At 37.3% G+C, this 22,164-nt stretch overlaps 2 protein-coding genes across 7 annotated transcripts; both read left to right on the plus strand.

The window, feature by feature from the left end:
* Positions 1-1,197: 1,197 nt before the first annotated feature.
* LOC103327654 (protein Brevis radix-like 2) lies at positions 1,198-5,315 on the plus strand. Its single transcript, XM_008230000.2, has 5 exons — positions 1,198-1,742; positions 2,094-2,473; positions 3,575-3,710; positions 4,122-4,507; positions 4,895-5,315. The coding sequence occupies exons 1-5, from the start codon at positions 1,617-1,619 to the stop codon at positions 4,971-4,973; spliced, it is 1,107 nt and encodes a 368-aa protein (XP_008228222.1). The 5' UTR covers positions 1,198-1,616; the 3' UTR covers positions 4,974-5,315.
* A 6,739-nt stretch (positions 5,316-12,054) lies between these two features.
* LOC103327652 (dentin sialophosphoprotein, putative (DUF1296)) lies at positions 12,055-21,230 on the plus strand. Of its 6 annotated transcripts, none has more exons than XM_089050268.1 (10): positions 12,055-12,496; positions 13,344-13,399; positions 14,181-14,313; positions 16,555-16,690; positions 17,255-17,826; positions 18,330-18,666; positions 19,026-19,293; positions 19,563-19,658; positions 20,033-20,482; positions 20,729-21,230. In XM_089050268.1, exons 1-10 carry the CDS (start codon positions 12,322-12,324, stop codon positions 21,065-21,067), a joined length of 2,562 nt encoding a protein of 853 aa, XP_088906394.1. In that variant the 5' UTR covers positions 12,055-12,321; the 3' UTR covers positions 21,068-21,230. The 6 variants fall into 6 exon arrangements, with proteins under 6 accessions (XP_088906394.1, XP_008228217.2, XP_088906395.1 ...); XM_008229995.3 differs by having other exon boundaries at positions 19,566-19,658; XM_089050269.1 differs by having other exon boundaries at positions 16,561-16,690.
* Positions 21,231-22,164: the final 934 nt, after the last annotated feature.

Below are 22,164 nucleotides of genomic sequence, written 5' to 3' on the forward strand. Positions count from 1 at the left end.
TTTCAAATGAATGCTCTCACGTAAGTTGCATACAAACCTCACATACACCAAGAATTGAAAACGTCTAATAATAATGTCTCCTTCTATCAATAGGTTCTAAAGAGCATTAAATTAGGGCCCGTTTGATAACTATTTTAATTTTAGTTTATAATTTTTATTTTTTGTGCTATAGTATAGAGGAAAAAGAAGGGAGAATATGAGTGAGAATGAGAGTGGAGATCAGATTGAGAGGGAAAATGAGAGGAGATGATGGGAGGGAGGAGTAACAAAAGTAAAAACAAAAAATAAAAATAGAAATCTATTTCAAATTTTTTTCCCTTTCAAGATTTTATTTTCACTTTTATTACTCATTACTCTTATCCTCCCCTTTCATTCTCTTTATCAATCTCATCCTTACTCCTATTCTTATGACAAAAAAATACTTACTCATATTCTCAATTTTCCTCTATACAAAGATCCTCAATGGACGTGTATATATATATATATATAAACAGTGTCCCAAAAACAGATGAGTAGGAAATGTAGCAAAAGTGATAAAACTCGTGGACAAGGGCATGTGAGAGAGAGGGTCAGAGCGCTAGCGTCTGGTTTCCACCTTTTTCGCTCGTTTAGGGTGGCGCTGGGGGCGCACGCATGACGCAGACACACACAATGGCCCACGCCCACACCCACACGGCCAGCCAGGCCACATTAATTACTATAATAATAATAATAATAATAATTTTCATTCTATTATTGTTATTATTTTTTATATTATTGTTATTATTGCTGCTTAAGCCCTCACCACCAGTTTTGCAATTTGCCTTCCCAGTATCAAGCAAACAGAAAGAAAGAGAGTGACAGATACTCATTCTCTTTTTTTTCTTCTTATTTTTTTTAAATTTATTTATAAAAATTTAATATTTGTTTTATAGCAATAAATCATAGTTTGCCAATTTTACCATTTTGGACATCATAGTTTCAATTTTATTATAAATTTTTAAGTTCGAGTAATCTAGAAACATGGTACAAATTCGGTCAAATTCAATCCAATTATGTTTCGTTTTTAGCATGAGATTTGACATAACAACAAAATTAGAAGGATTTTAAGAAATTTTTTAAAGCGTTCTTAAATTGCTCAAATTTAAAATTATATAGATAAAATCTAGAAAATTAAAACTAGGGGGACTAAAGTGATGCATAGATGAAAATGACTTTTTGCCTTAGTTTTAACGAAAAGAACCAAAATGAAAGGGAATGGGGTTTTGTTTTGTAGGTAATACTAATAGATATAAACTTTACAAGTCATTCGGATCCAAAAGAAAACACACCCTTGCAAATCGTCGCTATCACACACACCCTTCCCTGGCCTCTTTCCTTCATTAACGGTCACCTCCTCATCTCTCTCTCTCTCTCTCTCTCTCACTCTGTTCAGTGTACCAACCAGAGCCCATAAGCTATTGCCATTTTTCCATGTGGAGGTTCTGTGGGATTGAATTCACTGAAGAACGAGATCTTCAGTTTGGTGCTTATTGGGTTTGGCTGTGATTGTTCAGTGGGGCTAGCTTGGCACTTGGCAGAGGCTATCTGATCCAAATTATTGTTCTATTTATTTATTTTTCGATTGGGAATCGGAGATGCTTACTTGTATACCCTGCTCCAAGCAGCTCAACAATGGATCTCTCCACCGCCAACAAGACGAAGACGATGCCGTGGCTGGGACTCCTAGAACCAAGCAAGCCATCAAAGCTCTCACTGCTCAGGTAATCTTGTAACTCATAAGTTTTTAAACTTCTGTTTGGTTTCACAGAAAATGTTGAGAGAACAAAAAAAAAGGAGTTCAATATTGCTTTGTTGAGCCTAATTGACATTTGGGTGATGAGGTAAGAAAGACTCAGAACCTGTTTTTTTCTCTAATTCTCCCTTCATTTTCTCAGGAACCAAACAGAGAGTAAGGTTTCTGTTCTGTTCTCAATCTTTGTAAATAAAACAGTGGGAGTGTAAAAGATTTAATTCAGCTGAAACTTCACAGTTTTGTGAACAAAACAATGGAATAAATAAGACCCAGATTTTATTTTTCCTGCATTTTCTAAGAACTATAAATCTTTTTTCAGATCAAGGACATGGCACTGAAGGCCTCAGGAGCCTACAAAAACTGCAAGCCATGTTCACGGTCCTGCAATGACAACCGGAACCGGAACTATGCTGAATCCGATGCCAACTCGGAGTCCGCGAGGTTCCACTACTCGTACCGGAGAACAATGGGGAGCTCGAATTCGACACCCAGGCTATGGGGGAAGGAGATGGACAGTAGACTTAAAGCCCTATCCAGCGGGGAAGGGACGCCCGCGTCAGTGAGTGGACGGACGGAGTCTATTGTTTTAATGGAGGAAGATGAGCCTAAAGAATGGGTGGCACAAGTGGAGCCCGGTGTGATCATCACTTTTGTTTCTTTGCCCCAAGGAGGAAATGATCTCAAGCGTATTCGGTTCAGGTACTTTCTCTTGTTTGGAGTTGATATGATGGTGAAGATTCTGATTTTGGTGGAGTGTGACCACATGCTTTTGCTATGGTGCTGCCGTTTGAACCACTGTATCTTTTTGTCCTTTGTGTTTTGATCTTTTTCTGTTTGTTCTTGATCTGGAAGTATAGCTTCTGATTCTTTGAATGTGACTACTTGTTTCTAGTATGGGAATGTTGATTGGGGTTGGTCTATCGTCACATTGTCCTTTGTAGTTGGACTTTTAACAATATAATGAGAGTGTGGGATTGTAGCAGGTAAGTTGCTTGTGAACTGTCATTTCTCACACTCATTTGTGTGGTAGGTGGCCCTAGAATAAGAACCAGCTGATACTCTTCAAAGACTTGAGCTGTCAAAGAGTTTTATTTTGTTTTTAGGATCTTAACATTCTACCATATTCCCAAGACCTGACGTGCTCATCATTAGCCCACCTATTGATACTTATCTGGTGGTACTCTCTCCTTTCATGGGTAGCTTTACTCATCTACCAGTATTCAATGACTTAACATCATGCCAAACCTAATACCAGTGTATATTAATCCATTCTATGGGATCAATCCGTGCTAACTCGAGTGTTGGATGTGGTGTCAAGGAGAGAAAGACTTCAGTGATGAGACTTTACAATTGTAACACACTTCGTATGGGTCTTAAATATGGGGGAGGCGTCTCTATAGTTTTGTTTCATTTCCATTAAGTTTTGCTAGGTGATTACAAAGTGGTTAAAAGCAACTCAATATGAATATCTCGCCTTTTTAAAGAAATACAGACGTACAGTAGCTCCACATTATGTGAACTTATGTCCTGTACAGATATACTATTAACTGTTTGTTAGGTCACAAGTAAGAGTTCTAAATCAGCAAAAGAACAGTCCCAGTCTTGAATCAGTGTCATCTAATTATATGTTGACATATTTATCAGTCTTGTTCCGCAGTCATAATCAACAGGATTTGGTGCTTATCCCAAAGTTTTGTTTGCTTGAGTGAACTCTTATTCACCCTGTGATATATTGCCTACTCGTTGATCATGTTGTGAATATTCTAAATCTACTAATCACTGTCTTGTAAATTTGATCAGTCGTGAAATGTTTAACAAATGGCAAGCTCAAAGGTGGTGGGCAGAAAATTATGACAAGGTCATGGAACTGTACAATGTCCAAAGGTTCAATCACCAAGCAGTCCCACTTCCAACTCCACCTAGATCTGAAGACGAGGTGAGCTCATCCCCAATGTAATTATGCAAATATTTTCTTCTTGTTGGTAACCTAAGGTAAGTAAAGGTCAAATAAATTTTATTTATCAAGTATTCATTATTGATTCTAGAAGGATCAACCAGAGAACATCTGTTGTAATTTGGGCATGAGGTTGAGACACTTTTTATCACCAGCCAAGGTTGTAATATGGAACATTTTGTTATCTGTTGTATTTCAGATCAATTCAGTTATAATATGTTGGCTACCTCCATCCCTTTCCTTCTCACTAAGTTACTTTGATTCATGAATTACTTTGCTATCTTAACAACATCAACTTTGGTGATCAATTTTGTATGATTGGAATCACATTCTAGCGTTGATGATGTACATTTCTAATGTTTAAAAGTAATTTTTTTCTTCCCCCTCTTCCAGAGCTCAAAGGTTGAATCTGCTAGGGACAGTCCTGCGACTCCCCCACTGAGCAAAGAGCGCTTGCCACGGAACTTCCACAGACCAATGGGAATGGGGTACTCTTCATCCGATTCACTTGACCACCATCCAATGCAATCCCGTCCTTACTGTGACACCAGTGGTCTAGCTTCAACACCTAAACTTTCCAGTATCAGTGGGGTGAATGAATCATCATCAATAGATGGTTCTGTAAGGACTAGTTCAGAGGTAGATCGCTCAGGAGAGCTTTCAGTTAGCAACGCTAGTGATACGGAGACTGAGTGGGTTGAACAGGACGAACCAGGAGTGTACATCACTATAAGAGCATTGCCAGGTGGCACTAGGGAGCTTAGACGTGTCCGATTCAGGTAACTAGGTTTCTATATTGTGAATAGTTAAGTTTTGAGTTGATTATTGCTAAGTTTTATTTTGTACTGCCTTGCTTGTGGCATTAGTGATTGTTTTGTTCTCCACTGCTGTCTGAAATAGTGAGAACAGAGACCGGGTCAGTACATTTGGTAGTTTTCTTTTTTACATTCCGGTGAAGTGTGGATTGTGACACTATTTCCCTATGGATGGTATCACATGCAAACCAAAGCCTTCCTGTTCTTTTACTGTTATTTTTTTGTTTGACTTGCAAAGCTGGACCTTAATTCCACAATGAAGTGAGGCTTTTCAAGTATACCAATTTATCTTTTGCACTGGTCAAATTGGCTTGAATATGAAACTTATTTTCTGTGTCCTTTGCTTTGCAGCCGGGAAAAGTTTGGCGAAATGCATGCGAGATTGTGGTGGGAAGAGAATAGGGCAAGGATTCAAGAGCAGTACTTATGACTTGGAAGTTAGCACATCTTTCAGATGGTGGTGGCTCATGGAAATTGCATTTCCTCTTGAAAATTACATTAAACAACTGTATGTTCTTAGGCTCAATCTCCTCAACAAAGCTTTCATTTATCGACTGTGCCCCAGTTATTAACTTAGGTTAAATATATCTCTGTGAATTCTGGAATTTCTTTTTTCAATTTCGGGTGGATAATGTTGTTCGTTTCATGGGAATTTGGTAAATGGGTGCATAAAATGGGGATAATGTGAAATGTTTACAAGAATGAAATTTGATCTATAATGGACATATACTTTTCAGTTTACTCAAAATGTAAACTGCTCTCAGTTTCTTAATCTGAAATGTAATGATCTTGGTTGGTAAAAAGTTTTCATGTTTTGTGCTCCTATCAACAGGCTATTACATTTGCTTGAAGTTAGTGTGTGGCTTTCTTGAAGAGTTGTCTTTCACTTCCCCCTCCTAAATGCAAAATGAAGTTTCTTCCTTTAACACCCTCTAAGCATCATAAATTGATGGGTTTATACTTCCATAAAAATGTAGATAAATAAATTGATTTTAGGCCAAATAAATAAATAAACATTAGTGCAAACAGAAAGGCCGAACACTCATTTTAGTCCTTGGACTTTTGCCTCCCCAGCGATGGATTTCTTTCATTCAATAGGAAGGATAACAACATTGCGTCGACATGTTTACATCTTTCATTCAATAGGAAGGATAACAACATTGCGTCGACATGTAAACTGTGACCTTGTTAAAACCTTTCCGGAGAAAACTCCATGCGACAAAACCATGGTAGTCTTTAAAGTTCCTTGGAATTTCTCAAATTCTGTTTTAAAATTTGCCAAACATGTTACTCTCTGACCATATGGGAATTTCAAATTCCACATAACCCGAATCCCATCTCAAAGTCCCTCGAAAATTCTGGCAATAACAAAAACGCGCGAGATGTGACGACCCTGGTCTAGCAATAGACCAATCACACAGCAACAGCTGTCCGTCTGTTCATATAAATTCATTCATTCTTTTCTTTCTTGATTTCCCCTCCAGTCAGAAATTTCGAATTTCGTTGCTGCCATGGACCCAAACCAAGGCGGAGAGAAGAAACGGAAAAGGAAGAGAAATAGCCTGAAAGAAATGGCGGGGGCTCTGGCTGTGGTACCATGCGAGCAGTGGCGGAGCGCCATTAGAAATTAGAGAGAGAGAGAGAGCAGTGGGAGGTCCACTTCCTCCTCTGGCTACCTCCACTCCACCACGTGTCCCGATCTCGTGCATCTGGATCCAAGCACAGAAAGCGATGGCCATTTGAAAGATGTATCTCGATTCTCTTCCAACTCCGACGTCGTCCTCACCGTCTGTTTCACTGTCAAGATTCTGGTGAGTCTACGCTGCCTGTCTCGATTACCTTCTCGTCCTGTTGATTTAAACCAAGGGAAAGCGAATTGAACTAGTAGTACGATTGAAATTCTAGTATCTTTCATAGCACGTCTCCACCGTGACTAAATTCTAGTGCTGAGAATTTTTCTGAATTATTTTTTGGTGTGAAGAATTTATTTGAATTTGAAGGCGTGAGCAATGAATGATATAATGAAGAGAATTTGTTACTTGTGTCAAATGTTTAGATCCTTCTGGAAGTATCCTTTGATTCAATTTTCTATATTAATTTATCACAAGATTTTACGATCGATTTCCGAAAAAAACTGTACGGAGGAGGGAGTTGTCTTCATAAAAAACTGTACACATAAAAAAAATATATATTTACAACCAGTGAAAGTGATTCGTTTACCCTAAATATCTCAAACAGTAGTTTCTGTAACACATACACGATCGCTAATTGATACCAAATATAGTGTTTCTTATGTAGTTTAGTAGCTCCAGGTGTGAAGTACGTATCTGCCACTCCTGGTTCCCCTGTGAAGGACATTTGTGGTGTTGCTGGCAGAGCTGGTGGAGGAGGAAATGGTAGGGGCGGAGCTAGGGGTGTCAACGGCGTAGGAGGAGCTGGCAGAGGCCTAGTTGGCAAAGGCAGAGTTGGTGGAGGCCTAGTTGCCCGCATAGGCGAAGCTGGTGGAGGTAGAGGCGCAGAGAGAGGCGAGAGATGGAGAGAAGCCTAGCCGGCAAGGGCCGAGATTGTGTAGGCTTAGCCGGTAGGGACGGAGATGGCAAAGGTAGAGGCAGAGATGCGCTGGAGCCGTATCTGGCAAGGGCAGAGCTGGCGGAGGTGGCAAAATCAGAGCTGTAACGAGCAAAGGTGGAGATGGCAGAGGCGTAGCGGGCAAAGGCGTAGCTGGCAGAGAAGTAGTTGGTTTGTCCCCTGTGTAGCCGTAGTGCCGGCACAGGCGGAAGATGGCTCGCAGGCATCAAACGAGACAAAGGATTTTTGCAGTTGTGATCACGGTCACAATAAAACTGGTCAATGATGATAGGATTTTTAGCTGCATCGAGTGTGATCTTCTCAAAGGTTATGTTCCTAGCATATCCCGACCCGCCCTGCCATGTCTTGATTCTAGCTCCATTTGTAGTCCCACTGAAACTACAATCTTTCACGTACACATTGTTCACTTCCTCAAGCGCCCCATTTGCTCCCAAGCTTCCCACACTTACTGCAAAAGAAAATTTTGAGTTAATATGATATTATAAAAATGTTTGTTAGGAGAACATTACTCGAAAGAACTAGACACATTTGTTACGAGAGGTAATTACCTTGGAATCATCAGTTTTTCCGTCTCCAACGGCACCATACTTGAGAACATCGAATATTCTTTGGATATACACCAAACCAATCAACTGAGATGAAGCAATGTAGAGTATCAAGAGTCTAACAAGCATATTCTTCATGTTGTTTACGAAACAATGAAGAAGAAACCAGAAAGATGGCAAAGTAGCTAAATCTCTCGGCACTAGAACAAAGTGATCCTAATGGCGTTAGTAGATATGATATTCCCAAAGGGGCTCCTAATTATAATAAGTTTTGTTTTCCAGTTAGGAAATAGAGTTGTTTTAGAGCATCCACAATGACGCTATCTATTTCTTAGTTAAAATTTGGCTAAGAATATAGCTATTTTAGGAGATCAACTCCAACCATACTCCATAATTTGGATTGGTCCATCTTTATTAAAAAATAAAATAAAAAATGGTTAGCATTAAATAAAGATTTGAAATACTCATTAAATAAAGCAGCATTAAATTATAATAAGTCTTCCTGTTTTCCTATTTTAAGTAGATAAGCGTGGTTGGAGTTGCATTTTTATCATTCCTCCCTAAAATTTGTCTAAAGAGGTGGTTTCATTGTGGTGCTTTAAAGGGTCAAAAGACCTACATGCTTTGAGTTTTGCATGCATTAATTAGACTGCCTTTCCAAAAATAAAATAAACCAATATCTAATCAGGAATTGGATCAGCAATCAGCCTTGTTTTTAAAGCATCTTTGTTTGTTCTTTAGAGAAAACAACAATATTTTCTAAATTCTAAGTCCGCAAATATTTTATAATTTTAAAAACAGCAACACATTGTTTAAATAATTTCTTTTAACCAGTATTTTCTGAGAAATTAAAGTTTAATTCAACAAAATATATGCAAGCCACCTAACTAGGCATGGGCACGGATCGGTTCGGAACGGTAGAAGGCTCTTTCGTTAACCAAACCAAAGACTTCGGTATACCATTTTCTCTTCCGTTAACCAAATCAAAGACTTCGGTAGACTTCAGATCAGTTAACATAATATTCGGTTCGGATTAGCCGGTAGGCCGGTAGTACCGTAATAAAAACATACTAATAAAAATACAATTTATAATACTTTCACATAACATAAGTTCTTAAACAAATACACCAAATTATCCTTGTAAAATGTAAAAATCCAATAGTCTAATTCATCCAAGTATGAAATCAAATAACTTAGTCACTATATCATTCAATATGTACTCAAGATGTACTAGGAGCCACTTGTGTTTGTTGTTTGAACCTTTGAGTGTTCTTTTTATCGAATTCTCTACATTTATATAAATGATTTTGACATTTGTTCAGCGCTGGGTTCTTTAGTTTTTCATGCTAAATCCAACCATATAAATAACATACAATTTGGATCAATAGTTGGAAAGTTACATATAAAAAATGGGACAAATGTCGAAACTGGAAAACATAGGAAGTTCATAAATTCTTATCCGACCAAAAATTGCTACATTACCCGGGTAAGTGATACAATGGTGATAAAGAGGTGATACAGTGGTGGTAAAGCAGTGATAAAATGGTGATAAAGAAGTGATACAATGGTGAGAAATAAGTGATACAATATTGATAAATGAGTGATACAAAATGCTAATTGTATTTACCTTTGGTTTATTGTTTTGTATTTAAATAATAAAATAAGTATGAATATCGGATCGGTACGGGTTTCCGTCAGGTTATGAATTTTGTTTCCATTAACCAAACCAAACATTTAGGTACGGATCGAATCGGAATAATTAAAATGAAAAATAATTATTTAACAAAACCAAACCAAACTGTCGGTACGGTACGGTCGGTACGCGGATAATTCGGATGAGATGCCCACCCCTATACCTAACATACGATGGTGTACAAGTATTACTTGCCAAATACCAGCCTAATTAAATTGAGATTGGAACTAATACTCACCTATTTTCGCTCAAAAGATATTGCTAATTTTTATGTGTTGCTCAATAATATTGCAAGCATTATAACAATAGGTCATGGGTATAATGGTCTTTTTATTCAATTATTCATTAGTTGTAGAAAAAATTCCATTCGATGTGTCATCGTAATACTACCATATGGTTTTACTAAAACAAATCTATGGGTGAGATTGGTTTATATTTTAGAATTAATAATACAATGTGACAATGTTTAGATGCATCCATGCATAACCTATGCCACTAAAAACTGCTCCAAGAAAATGGGTTTTCATGTTATTTGGTCACGGACTGTTACATTGAGAAGTTTTTCTTATTCTAGTTAGTATTTTGTTAAAAATAAGTCATGATTCAATGAGAAATGAGAACCAATATGAAATATAATTTTGACTTTTACAAAAAAATAAAAAAAAATCTATAGCTGTGTTAAAGGATTACATGATTTTGTGTAGAATCAAATGATTGTCCAAAAAGTACAGAAACATTCATATGTCCAGATTCTTGTTTTCTGAATGACATAAAAGTAATGTAGCAAACACCAAAACAAATCCCACCAACAAAATAATTTGCCATTTTACTAATCCCATCACTTTGTAGTTCCGCACTTTAAAATCTCATTTTCTCACTTTAAAAATCTCATCACTTTAAATTCTCATCACTTCAAAATCCCTTATCCTTACTTCTAAGTGAATTGGGCGAATTTGGTGTTGTGTATGGATTTAGCATGAGGTCCAAAAGAAAATTTTCTATGCATTTTTTTCTTTTGTAGTGGTTCTATAGTTAATAAAATACGGCGTAATGCTAGAAACACCAAAATGCCATAATTTTTTTCTTCTTCACAACATTGGAAATTAAGTTATTATGCGATAAAAAGAAAACTCATTGATTACAATAACAATATATTTTTGCAAATAAACATAACTTTACTCATTCTTATATAAAATACTGAATATCTCCTTATCACCTTAAACGTATTGAATAAAATAATTTGAAAAAAAAGAAAATAAGACTATTACATAGTAATAATCACACATTGTTTTACTTCCAAATTGGTTCATAAATTCGATTCGTTGCATGGACCTCAATTTATTTATTCTAATTCTAACTCTCATAAATTTAAATGTACCTTAAAATATTTTTGTTAAAAAAGATACATAACTCTCATCATTGTATGTAATAATAAAGCTTCTTTTTTTTTTGGTTCATTCAATATGGAAGGGAGGGGGAGTATTATATTGGGTTGCCTTAAAGAGCACTTCTAATGAAAGGGCTTGCTCAGGCAAAAGGCCTCCTGGTCTCCCAAAACCCATCCCAGCAGTGCCATCTAGCCTTGGCATGAGCTGGGCCCTACCAAGCCTAGGCACACCCAAAGACAAGACTTGTCTGGGTTGCTGCCTATGTAAGTTGACATTAGTGGCCAATTTAAATATTAAAAAAAATTGAAAACTTCATACAAATTCATCTCTTCATATCTCATGTGAATAGTGGTTGCCATTAGGTTATCATCATAGTGGGTTAGAATGCATCATAGGGCATTCAATATTCACGTGAATAGTAACTCCCCTTGCCTCCCCTTGCCTTTTGCCATTACAAATGGGTGGAAAGTACTCTAAGATTGTCTCTTAGGTGAATCAAACCTAGATACACTTTTTTTTAGGGGGGAGGGGAGAGGGGAGGCGGAGGTGGAGGGGGAGTGGTTGGCCTACTTTTCCACTGTGGTGCCACCCATGTGCATATGTAATAATAAAGCTTGTGTGTCAATATATCCCTGAAGTTAATCCAAAACTAAACGTTTCTATAAGCGCTAGGAATAACGTTTTTATTATAATAGAATTAAGAAATCCAAGCGCTATTTGAAAAAGCCAAAAACACTTGAGGTTATTCTCAACTGCTTATTTGAAAAGTGCTTATATGATCCATAAGCACTTCCTTATTTGTTCGTCAAACGTTATTAGAAGCACTTAACCTTTTAAAAGCACTTCCAAACAGGCCTAGCCTGAAATATGAGAGTGTGGCATAAGTAATTGTTAAATAACTATATAGATACAAGAGATATTGGGTGAAAGGAAAATCGAATATAAGATCTCGTGTGCAAGAGTTACGAGCATATTGCTCTGCTCAACTAACTCTGTTGCCAAAAAGTTATACTTTTTGGTGTAACCTATTGGACGATTCAGACTTTTTTTACCGACTGCTAAATACAATGTGCAAATTTAAAACTACAGAGACAATGCCTAAAATTATACATACCAAATTTGTAATTTATTCTAACAATAATAGAGAATTAATTAATGCAAAATTTTAAATTAGTTAACACCACGACCCAGCCACTAGCATAGTGGGAGAACTTAGAAGAAAAATTGGGGTTTAAATTCCAAGCCGTACAGTCGGCTGTCCCGTAATTTAACCTAAACATCAAGGGCAACTCCTTCAATTCTCAAAATTTCAGGATTTTGCCCCTTTGGAGTCTTTGAGTGGTAAAACGTTTTCAAAACCCTCTCTTTCACTCTCTCCCTTTTCCCATCGGATGCTCACAAAACCCTAGCTCTGGCTTCTCTCTCCCGCCCTCTGCTACATTAGGGTTTTGATTCCGTCCTATATATATTGCATTATATAACTTATATTTATCATATAATATTTGGGTTTTTCTATTTTTCCCTTTTTTTGAATTTTAATTTGGGACGAAGTAGAGTTTAGAGATGGTCTCTGGTTCGCGAATCGAAGGTGGGACTCAGATAATCTCTGCGGGAGTGAGAAAAACCATTCAATCCATCAAAGAAATAGTGCGTAACCACTCCGATATTGATATTTATTGGGCTCTCAAAGAAACCGACATGGATCCTAATGAAACCACCCAGAAATTGCTGAACCAAGGTATCTGCCTTTGACTCTGTGATGCATAGTTTTGTAGCTCCGTGGCTTTGTGCGGTGGCTTTTTTGCCATGTTTTGGGTATTGGGTTTTGTTTGTTTTTGTTATTTTTGAGGTTGGTATTTTCTTTATTGAGAGGTTACTGTGGTGCTCACTGAGGCTTTTATTTTGCTTTCTACCGAGTTTAATTTGTCAACGGTTTGGGCTATTTTAGTTAAGTATTTAGTTTGTGAGTTGTTTTGTGGAATGCAGAACTAATGTTTGTGTTATTGAGGTTATGCCAGTCTAAAAATTTCATCTTGAGCTCAGTTTCATGAGCCTAATCATTGAACTGTTTAGTTTTCAGGCTGAATTTTAGTGACTGGGAGTGGTAAACTAATAACTTTTTGGAAAGAAGTAGTGGTTTTCAATCTCCTAGGCGTTTATTCCTTCATTATACTAGTATCTCTTTCAGTTGTGATTATTTTCTCACGGAGTTGGTACTTTGCTTTGCTGAAACCCATAGATAGGTCAACTAAGACTTTGATTTTTGGTGGCTTCTAATGTTGCTTTTTGAGAATGTCCTCCCATTAAAAGTTTCTCTTTAGCTTTATTTTCATATATGTACATATTTATATGCTTGCATTACACTTTTGAGACTGTATTGGAAATTATATTAGTTTTGCTTTATTTTCTTAGAACCTGTCAACACAAATTTTCATTGTTGATTGTGTTATACCTTTTTTGCTTGCAGTTTTCTTGTACTATATATTAGTGCAGTTTTCTTGTACTATATATTAGTGCAGTTTTCTTGTACTATATATTAATACAGTTTTCTTACTATGATTATTCTCACTTGTTTTTTTATCCAGACCCATTTCATTTGGTGAAGAGAAAAAGAGATAAAAGGAAGGAGGTATCCTCTAATGTAAGTTTTGGTTTGGCTTTGAATTATCGTTTATTTTCTTTGTGGATCATTCTTTTCCCACCTTTGGCTTTACGTGACATTATATCTTAACATCATGCATGTGAACAACTGGACAGTAGTTTCTTGTTCTGTATGAAGATCTTAAGTCTTTTCAAAATAAGGGTGTAATGAGCTTTTTAGACTACCGAGACATGCATGGGTGGTTTTATACTTTTGGGGTTTTGGGTTCCTGAATAATACAAGTCATCAGTCAATGGTGACAGAGACACACTACTGTACCGCTAATCTACTGGTTTTTGTTTGACTTATTAAATTCAGTCTTCTTGGCAAAATGATCTCCAGAAATTCAGTAACTAGCATATGCTCTTATCAAGGCATTTATGTTTTGTGGAATCAATGGCTCACCATAAAAATGCAACCAATTAATCTATTGTGATATGATGAGCCTTGGTAATCAATTAATGAACTCTGGAGTAATTCAACATAGTGTGTTTCAATTCTTCAAGAAACTTCTTGGTGCTCCTAACTGAGCTTGTTAGTGGACTTCACTTGAATTTTAGCTAAATTGTAAATGCTTTTGAATAATCACATTTTGCAAAAGTTATCGTTTTATGATTTCTCATGTGTATAATTATTTGGAGAGAGTCATAAAGTTGTAGGACTCACTAAGTTCTTATTTGCAATTAACATTATTGTAACTTTTTTAATGTTAAATCATTTTAAATTCTTGCAAGGGGAACTTATTGTAAAGCAAAAGTTTACTCCTTTAGTGTATTTGTAGCTTCAGAGTATGGGGCACACGGTTTCTGTGGAGCCAAGAAGACATTTTGAGAGTGCAGGTCAAGGACTGAAATCAAATACATCTTCTGATCGTAATGTTAGAAGAGGAGGTTATGCTCGTAGTGGTGTAACTGGTAATTCATTTATGTCTGAATTTATTTACAATTTTGTTTATATTTCTCCTGCTATATTCTTTTTGACTAATATTTTTTAATTGGTTGCTTTGTTCAACCCTGCTCTTTGAGTTCATGCACCTAGTTGGTAAAGAAAGATAAATTCTTGAAATGGCTTTGACCAATACTTTATCGCGTTTGTTATCTGGTGTCAACTGGGTTCATTACATTTAAAAAAATGTGTGCATTCTTATGCCTCATTGTTCATCAAGAAACATTGTTTTTTTTTTCTTCTGGGAAGTTAGTTACTGCTTTGTGGAATTTTGTTGTATTGGTTTCTTGAGTTGCTAATGTGCTCTATTTGGTTGTTTTTGTTTAGTGCAACACCTTTTCACCTTTAATGTAAATTTAATTAAGCTATGAATAAGTTTTTTCTATATTTCCCATAAAAGATTAAGTATTGAAGAATATGGATGCATGATGGATTGCTGGGCTATGTATTGGAACATTGTGTGATTTAACTAATGTAAAACAAGTGGCCCTTTACTTGGCTGAAAGGAAATCTGTATCTAGATTTAGGAAGTTCAGGGTCTATTTTGCTAGGTTTTATGCTTCTTATATTCCCAAATCTTAAGGGATTGGGGAACCACGAACTATACAGTGACTATGAAGCGCAGCATAAGGTTTTCATGTTGCAAGTGGATCAAGAATCGTTGAGAGTATCTAGTAAGATTACTGAAATAAATGGATTGCGAAGTTTTCTGATAAATGTAGTTTTAAGAATGGCGGCTTAGGAGTTGATGGAAAGTTTGAGAGAAGCAGAGATAAGGATTAGAGAGCTTCAAGTGAATGATTCGAAACTGGAAAAGACTTGAATAAAAGAGCCTAGTATCTGGAAGTAGTGATATTAGATAGGTAATAGATACTATATTATATTTCCAAGAGGTAATGATGCGCAGAAACTTCAATGCTGTGAAATTAATGAATGCAATTCTGGCTGGAGAGCGTAATACATTTCAACAATCTCAGAGAAACATAATCAGAGATGTGACGAGGAAAACTAGGTACAATACTATAGAAATGGATAACAAATTTGCTGTGTCTTATGCGATGGTAGTTGGTCACGCCTTGAACAGAGAGCATACAAAAGATTCCCGATACGTTAGGGCAGCTGGTCAGTTGAATCTTTCAAAGCTGGAGAAAGTAGTGTTTGTGAAGAGTGACAGATGGGACTATGCTGCTCTGTGAGAAGATGAAATGGCGTGGTTCATGGTACCAATTACAGTGGTACCTTCGACATTACTGAATAAGAAGTTAATTCCATATTCCTTCCAAAAACAACAAGCATTATTATTTTGTAATAGCAAGCAGGAGGCAATGGGGATTGGCTACTGTGGTGGGTGCTTTATTGACCATCCCTTCTTGCAATTTCTCTCAATATGGAATCCAGTTACAAATGGGATGAATGCTGAGATGTCAGCTATGGAGGGTAATGAGGAGCCTGAACTGTTGATTCTGATAAGCCTTGCTGTATCCCAAGCAGTTCTTGCAGGAAAAGGTGTTTTGTACGGAAGTTAGGAAGTTAGAGAGTGAAGCTAGAACTAATTCTGGTTTCAGGTCGAGGACAAGGCCAAGTCACCTTTTTACTGTCAACCTGGTCCCTGTTTTGTCGACTTGTAATTCAAGGGCTTCTTTTGGGGTTCTGTGGCTTTTAAAAGGATTCTTAAGAAGCTTTAGTATAAATCCAGTGAACAAGTGTTTTGTTAATATCATATAAAAGCTACTTAAATTAAGCAGAAGCACTGGTTGAGTATTTGGTAAATTCTATAGTTTTGTAAATTTTGTGATAGAAGTGTTGTGGAATTAAACATTACCAAATGAACCGAGCAATCAGGAATGCATGTTGATTGTTTTGGTGTATTATAAAGGTGAGGGTAAGTGTCTAATAAAAAACCAAAAGCATCAGTAGCTTTTGAACAGAATCTCCTGGATATAATTAAAAAGCACCTGGGCAAGAATTTAACACACACACGCTTATGTGCTTCCTTAAAAGCACAGGCTCCCTGTTTTTGAAAACAATTCCAAAACAGCTGCTGATACTACTAATGGTAACTTTATATAGCCATGTTTACTGTGTTGATTTCATTTCGAAAACTTTTTGCTTGATGTATATCTGAAGAATTTTCTTGCAGTGTTGCTGGCTATGTTTCTTTCCTCTGTAATGTTCCTTTGAATTACTTAGTGATGATATAATCTTACTAGGTACAGGAATCAGCAGAGAGTTTCGTGTTGTGAGAGACAACAGAGTTAACCGAAATATCAATAGAGAAACCAAGCCTGATTCACCACAATGTACAACATCCACCAATGAGCAATTGTCAAATATTTCTGGAAAGGGGTATGTTTTGCTATGCTTGTTACCTTGTGTGTCTATTATATGTATACCTATATTTTAGTCTTTGGGATGAATAATTACCATCATCTTGTTGTATTTTAAAAAACAGTAGCAGCAGTTAGAGTTTTGTTTGATATAGAGGTCTGTTGGGTGTATTGTCACACATTGAGAAATAGAAACTGAGATATCAAGAAAAGGAGAACTGGTAGCATTCGAAGTAATGAAATCTTCTCACCTGATGAAGCTTGGCCGTTTATGGTGGTTTTTTTTTTCTCTTCTTCTTGCTGGGGTGTAAAATGACCCACGGAAGTAAGGAGGGGTATTATTATTTCTTCTTATTGCGGGATAAAATGACATCAGTAAATATGGGTATTTATTACGCAAAGTAGCAAGCCAGGGAAAACTGAGAAGGCCTTAAGTTTCAGCGGTTAGTTTGTATTTAGTACTTCAGTTGTTTAAACAAGAATCTTTCCCGCGTTTAATTTTTTAATAGTTTTGAAAAATATGTGTTTGTTTTAGCCGTGTAATTAATGTTGATTTATGATGATTGTTTCGGTCTGCTGTCAGCCCAACAGGAAGTTCAAGTAGTCAAAAGCCATCCAGCAGACAGAATTCATCTAAAGTATCGAATGGGCAAACTGATTCTCAAATTAGAACCAGTGATGCTAATGCAACTGGTACTGTAAGAAAAGAGACATTGGTGGAGAAGCGAGTTACTCTTCCAACTGCAGCTCTGCGGGTGCAAGCAGTGAAGCCAAGCAATTCCCAACCACACTCTGCAGCGGTGGTGTCGAGCAATTCTGTTGTTGGGTTGTATTCTTCTTCCACAGATCCTGTTCATGTGCCATCTCCAGATTCCAGACCATCTGCTTCTGTTGGTGCTATTAAACGGGAAGTTGGTGTTCGGAGGCAATCTTCTGAAAACTCCAATTCATCTGCACCTAGTAGTTCTCTCTCAAGTTCACTTTTGGGAAAAGAGGGTTCTACGGAGTCATTTCGACCTTTCACTGGCATCTCTAAAACTGATCAAGTCGGCCAAACCTCTGAATCTGTGATGCCTAGCATGTCCGTCAGCAGACCATTCTTAAGTAATCAGCACAATGCCAGGCCGCATCAACAACCTGTGGGTCATCAGAAAGGTATGTTTTCTTTAAGAATGAGATAAAAAAATTAGTGAAGTTCCTTTTGAGTATGAATCTGTCTTCACACAATTACTTTAATAGCAGAAATATGTTAAACAAATTTATGTTCTTGTCAGAAAACATAAGAGTTATTTGGTTAATTTTTTTTGGAGGTGTGAAAATTAACCTGTTCTATGCCAAAGCTGAAACAATCTGGAAGATGTCGACAGCCAATGCATTGTCACTAGTCAACCAACAGTAGATAAAAATTGTCATAAATAAAAAACCAACTGTAGATAAGGTGGAATTTGCATTTGTGGGATGAGAATGGTACATGCTCACATACTTTCTGTGTGCCGTCGTATCTGTAAACCACTGACTTACCATTGAAGAAAACTTTGCTGGTTACCCAAACAATTTTTTCATTTAACATATTTTGCATTTTTGTTTGAGAAGATTTGTCTTCACTTTTTTCTAACTTAAAATTCTAAAAAGAGTTTTAATCATGTTTCTGGATGCAGCTTCCCAGCCTAATAAGGAATGGAAACCTAAGTCAAGCCAAAAGCCCAGCTCTAATAGCCCTGGAGTCATTGGAACACCAACAAAATCTGTTTCATCTCCTTCTGATAATTCCAAGGTCTCAGAGTCAGAAGCGGCTAATTTGCAAGATAAGCTTTCTCGAGTAAACATATATGATCACTCTAACGTCGTCATAGCACAGAATATTAGGGTTCCAGACAGTGATCGTTTTCGGCTAACATTTGGAAGCTTGGGGACAGAGCTTGATTCAACAGGGAATATGGTTAATGGATTTCAAGCAGGAGGTACAGAGGAGTCAAACGGGGAACCTGCAGGAAGGTAGGTGTTATCTCTAATTGTAGTAAGCAAGCATCAAATTTTGATAAATCTAAAATATGAATATTCTTAAGATCCATTTTCTGAACTGTATCCAACTCTATGGACGGTAAAGTTTTTGAATCAATTCTGCTACAATAAAGAGGGTGCTGATGTAATTTTAAGAATTTATTTATTTATTAATTTACCATCTCCTTGCTGTGTAGCTGTATTTACATTGCTATCTATCTATAAATTTTGTGTTTTTTTTCTTCTTTTTTTTATTCACTTGCGAAGTGAAAAACATGTTTTAAGAAAGCAAAATAAGAGTGGTAAGATCTTTGGGTAATTCCCTTCGGCTTATGTATGCCTCTATTGTGCAGTTTGTCACTATCAGCTCCACAGTCCTGCAGTGATGAGGCTTCTGGCATCAAGCCAGTAGATTTGTTGGATCACCAAGTTAGAAATTCTGGATCTGATTCTCCAGCATCAGGTGCAGTGCCTGAGCGTCAATTGCCTGAGAAAAATGACACCTCAAGTCCTCAAACTTTGGACAATTATGCAGATATTGGTTTGGTTCGAGACACCAGTCCGTCCTATGCACCTTCAGATTCACAGCAGCAAGAACAACCAGAGTTAGAAGGTTTTTCGGTGAGTACACTGTTCATACTAGTGCCACCTTTTATATATAAATTTATTGTCACCTTTCAAATTTTACTTGCCAACCAATTTTCCTGATCTGATGAGTGTTAAAGTGTGATTTTTGGTGTTTTCTAAAACTTGCTGATAGAAGGCCTTAGTTTGAAAGAAGTATAAGTGTAGTATAACATTCTCTTTTTCTTTTTCTTTTCTTTCAACATAATACTGTCTTCTTTTTACAACATCTTGTGAATGTCCATTCTGACACTTTGTGTTTGAAGCAGGCGTTTGATCCTCAGACTAGTTATAATATACCTTATTACAGACCGCATATGGATGAAAGTGTACGGGGACAGGGTCTGCCATCTCCACAGGAGGTAGGTTTAAGTGGTTACTTTATTGTGATATGTACTACAGTTACTGCTACACATTTTAGACACGCCTTTGGACGCATTACAATTGCTGCTTGATACCTTTGTGATATTGATGAAAGCTCAGGGACAGGGTCTACCATTTCTATACATGCCCTACACACTGAACCCTGTTTAAAACACCTGTTTTCCATTTGACACACTAAAACTGCTGCTTGATACCCATTTGTGTGCAAAATCTATTCATGTTTTGTAGGGGACCCTGTAATGAAATATTTGTTTTCCTGGCATTTTTGAAACAATAGTGAAGGGAATATTACCTTTTTCTTCTCCACAACTCATAGCACATCTTTGATAGATGCTATTTTCTATGATTACAGGCATTGAGTTCACATAATGTCAACAGCATCGCTGCATCAACAGTTGCCATGGTTCAACAGCAACCACCCCCTGTGGCACAGATGTACCCACAAGTTCATGTTTCACATTATGCTAATCTTATGCCATACCGCCAATTTCTCTCACCAGTTTATGTTCCACCAATGGCCGTGCCTGGCTATTCCAGCAACCCTGCCTATCCTCACATGTCTAATGGCAACAGCTACTTGCTGATGCCTGGAGGTGGATCCCACCTAAATGCGAACGGCCTCAAGTATGGAGTTCAGTCGTTTAAGCCTGTCCCTGCTGGAAGTCCCACAGGGTACGGGAATTTTACTAATCCTAATGGGTATGCAATCAATGGCCCCGGTGTAGTTGGAGGTGCCTCAGGGCTCGAAGATTCATCTAGAATCAAGTACAAAGATGGCAATCTTTATGTCCCAAATCCACAGGTAAAATTAAACATTTGTTGTAGGGACACAATGAATGCAAAAATTAGAGTACTGTGCAATAAACTATTTGCGTTAAAATAAATTGATTTTAATTGTTGAATAGTATAATTACCTGGGTTGGAATTAATGTTCCATCAATGCCTTACGGGAGAGCCGGAGAGGGTTTGATAATGTCACATTTGTATTGATTATTGATCACATCAACACATCTGTTCTTAATTATTTTCTTAACATTTGACCTGGCAGGCTGAGACATCAGAGATGTGGATTCAGAACCCAAGGGAGCACCCAGGCCTGCAATCCACTCCATACTACAACGTGCCTGCACAATCACCTCATGGTGCTTATATGCCATCTCACGCTGCTCATGCTTCCTTCAATGCAGCTGCGGCCCAATCTTCCCACATGCAATTCCCAGGTTTGTACCACCCTCCTCAGCCTGCTGCAATTCCCAATCCACACCATTTGGGTCCTGCTATGGGCGGTAACGTCGGTGTTGGGGTGGCAGCAGCTGCTCCTGGGGCACAGGTTGGTGCATATCAGCAACCCCAACTGAACCATATGAATTGGCAAACCAACTTCTGAACAAAGAAAGAACAAAAAAAGTAAAAGGAAAATGTGAATCTAACTCCTTGGTTGTAAGGGCTGAAGTAGAGGTATAGCAGGGTTTTCCTTTGTCAAATGAATATAACCCATAATCTTTTCTTATTTAATGAATCAATGCTTCATGTGGTGTTCCATTTTTCAATTTTCTTCATGTGCCATACCTAAGGTCCTATTGGTATCAATATTTTCTTATCCTTAAAATAATAGACAATTTGGGGCCTGGAGAAGGGTTCGAACTTGCATGAAACTAATTTTTATTTTATTTTTAACAGTAGACAATTTGAGGGGTTTTAGGTTGAGTTGTACTGTGTGTTCAGCTGTCTACTGAGTTCATAAGCCATTTTTGACTGGATGTAAGTGATTTTTGACCGTTGGTGCATGTGAGGCTCACGTACAATGAACGGTCAGAAATTGTCTCTCCTGAAAAAAAAATGTATTCGAAAGAACAATCCAAAGGAAATCGAATGTAGCTTTCTCTACAGTAAAATAAAAGAAAAGAGAAAAAGGAGAAGGGTGCTTTATTTCCTCTAGAGACATGGTTATGACCTGGGATTTTGGCAGAAGAAAGAAGGGGAAGAGGTGGCTTTATTCTCTATCATTCCCCATTCTCCATTCTATTCTACTAGTGAGAAAGAGAGAGGCAGCTATCATTCATGCTTTGTGTCATTGCTCTCTTTAAGAGATCTTAGAAATGTTCTCATTACCTCGGGATTGCCAACACAAGTCTTCACTTTTTTTTCTCCAATTTGTTTTTTTTTTGTTATGTCTTTCATGATTCTGCACACACGACACGACAAAGCTATCTACAACCCCACAAGGCTAAAGCTGAAGCCCCACGTTTATAAGTTAGCCAAGCAAATCCAGATGAGCTTTCTGTTTCCCAAGTTGCTGCATCCACTGGCTATGGCCTATGATTTTGCTCATCCAGCCGTTGGGAATTCAGTTGCCTTCTTCAGGCTGGTGGTGATATTATCATAATCATTCACAGGTTATCTTCCTCAAATGCTGAATATAATGTGTGGTTAACCCTATAATAATATTACAAGTGATATTCCATCATCTGAATTGCGGGACTC

The sequence above is a fragment of the Prunus mume genome, linkage group LG4, assembly GCF_029339155.1.
Source record: "Prunus mume cultivar Tortuosa linkage group LG4, ASM2933915v1, whole genome shotgun sequence".
In the NCBI taxonomy this organism is placed as follows: Eukaryota; Viridiplantae; Streptophyta; class Magnoliopsida; order Rosales; family Rosaceae; genus Prunus; species Prunus mume.

Coding starts and splice junctions, on each gene's coding strand:
- LOC103327654 (XM_008230000.2), top strand. CDS start 1,617: ATGCTTACTTGTATACCCTGCTCCAAGCAGCTCAACAATGGATCTCTC. Junction 2,474..3,574: donor CTCAAGCGTATTCGGTTCAG/GTACTTTCTCTT, acceptor AAATTTGATCAG/TCGTGAAATGTTTAACAAAT. Junction 4,508..4,894: donor CTTAGACGTGTCCGATTCAG/GTAACTAGGTTT, acceptor TTTGCTTTGCAG/CCGGGAAAAGTTTGGCGAAA.
- LOC103327652 (XM_089050268.1), top strand. CDS start 12,322: ATGGTCTCTGGTTCGCGAATCGAAGGTGGGACTCAGATAATCTCTGCG. Junction 18,667..19,025: donor AACGGGGAACCTGCAGGAAG/GTAGGTGTTATC, acceptor TCTATTGTGCAG/TTTGTCACTATCAGCTCCAC. Junction 19,659..20,032: donor GTCTGCCATCTCCACAGGAG/GTAGGTTTAAGT, acceptor CTATGATTACAG/GCATTGAGTTCACATAATGT.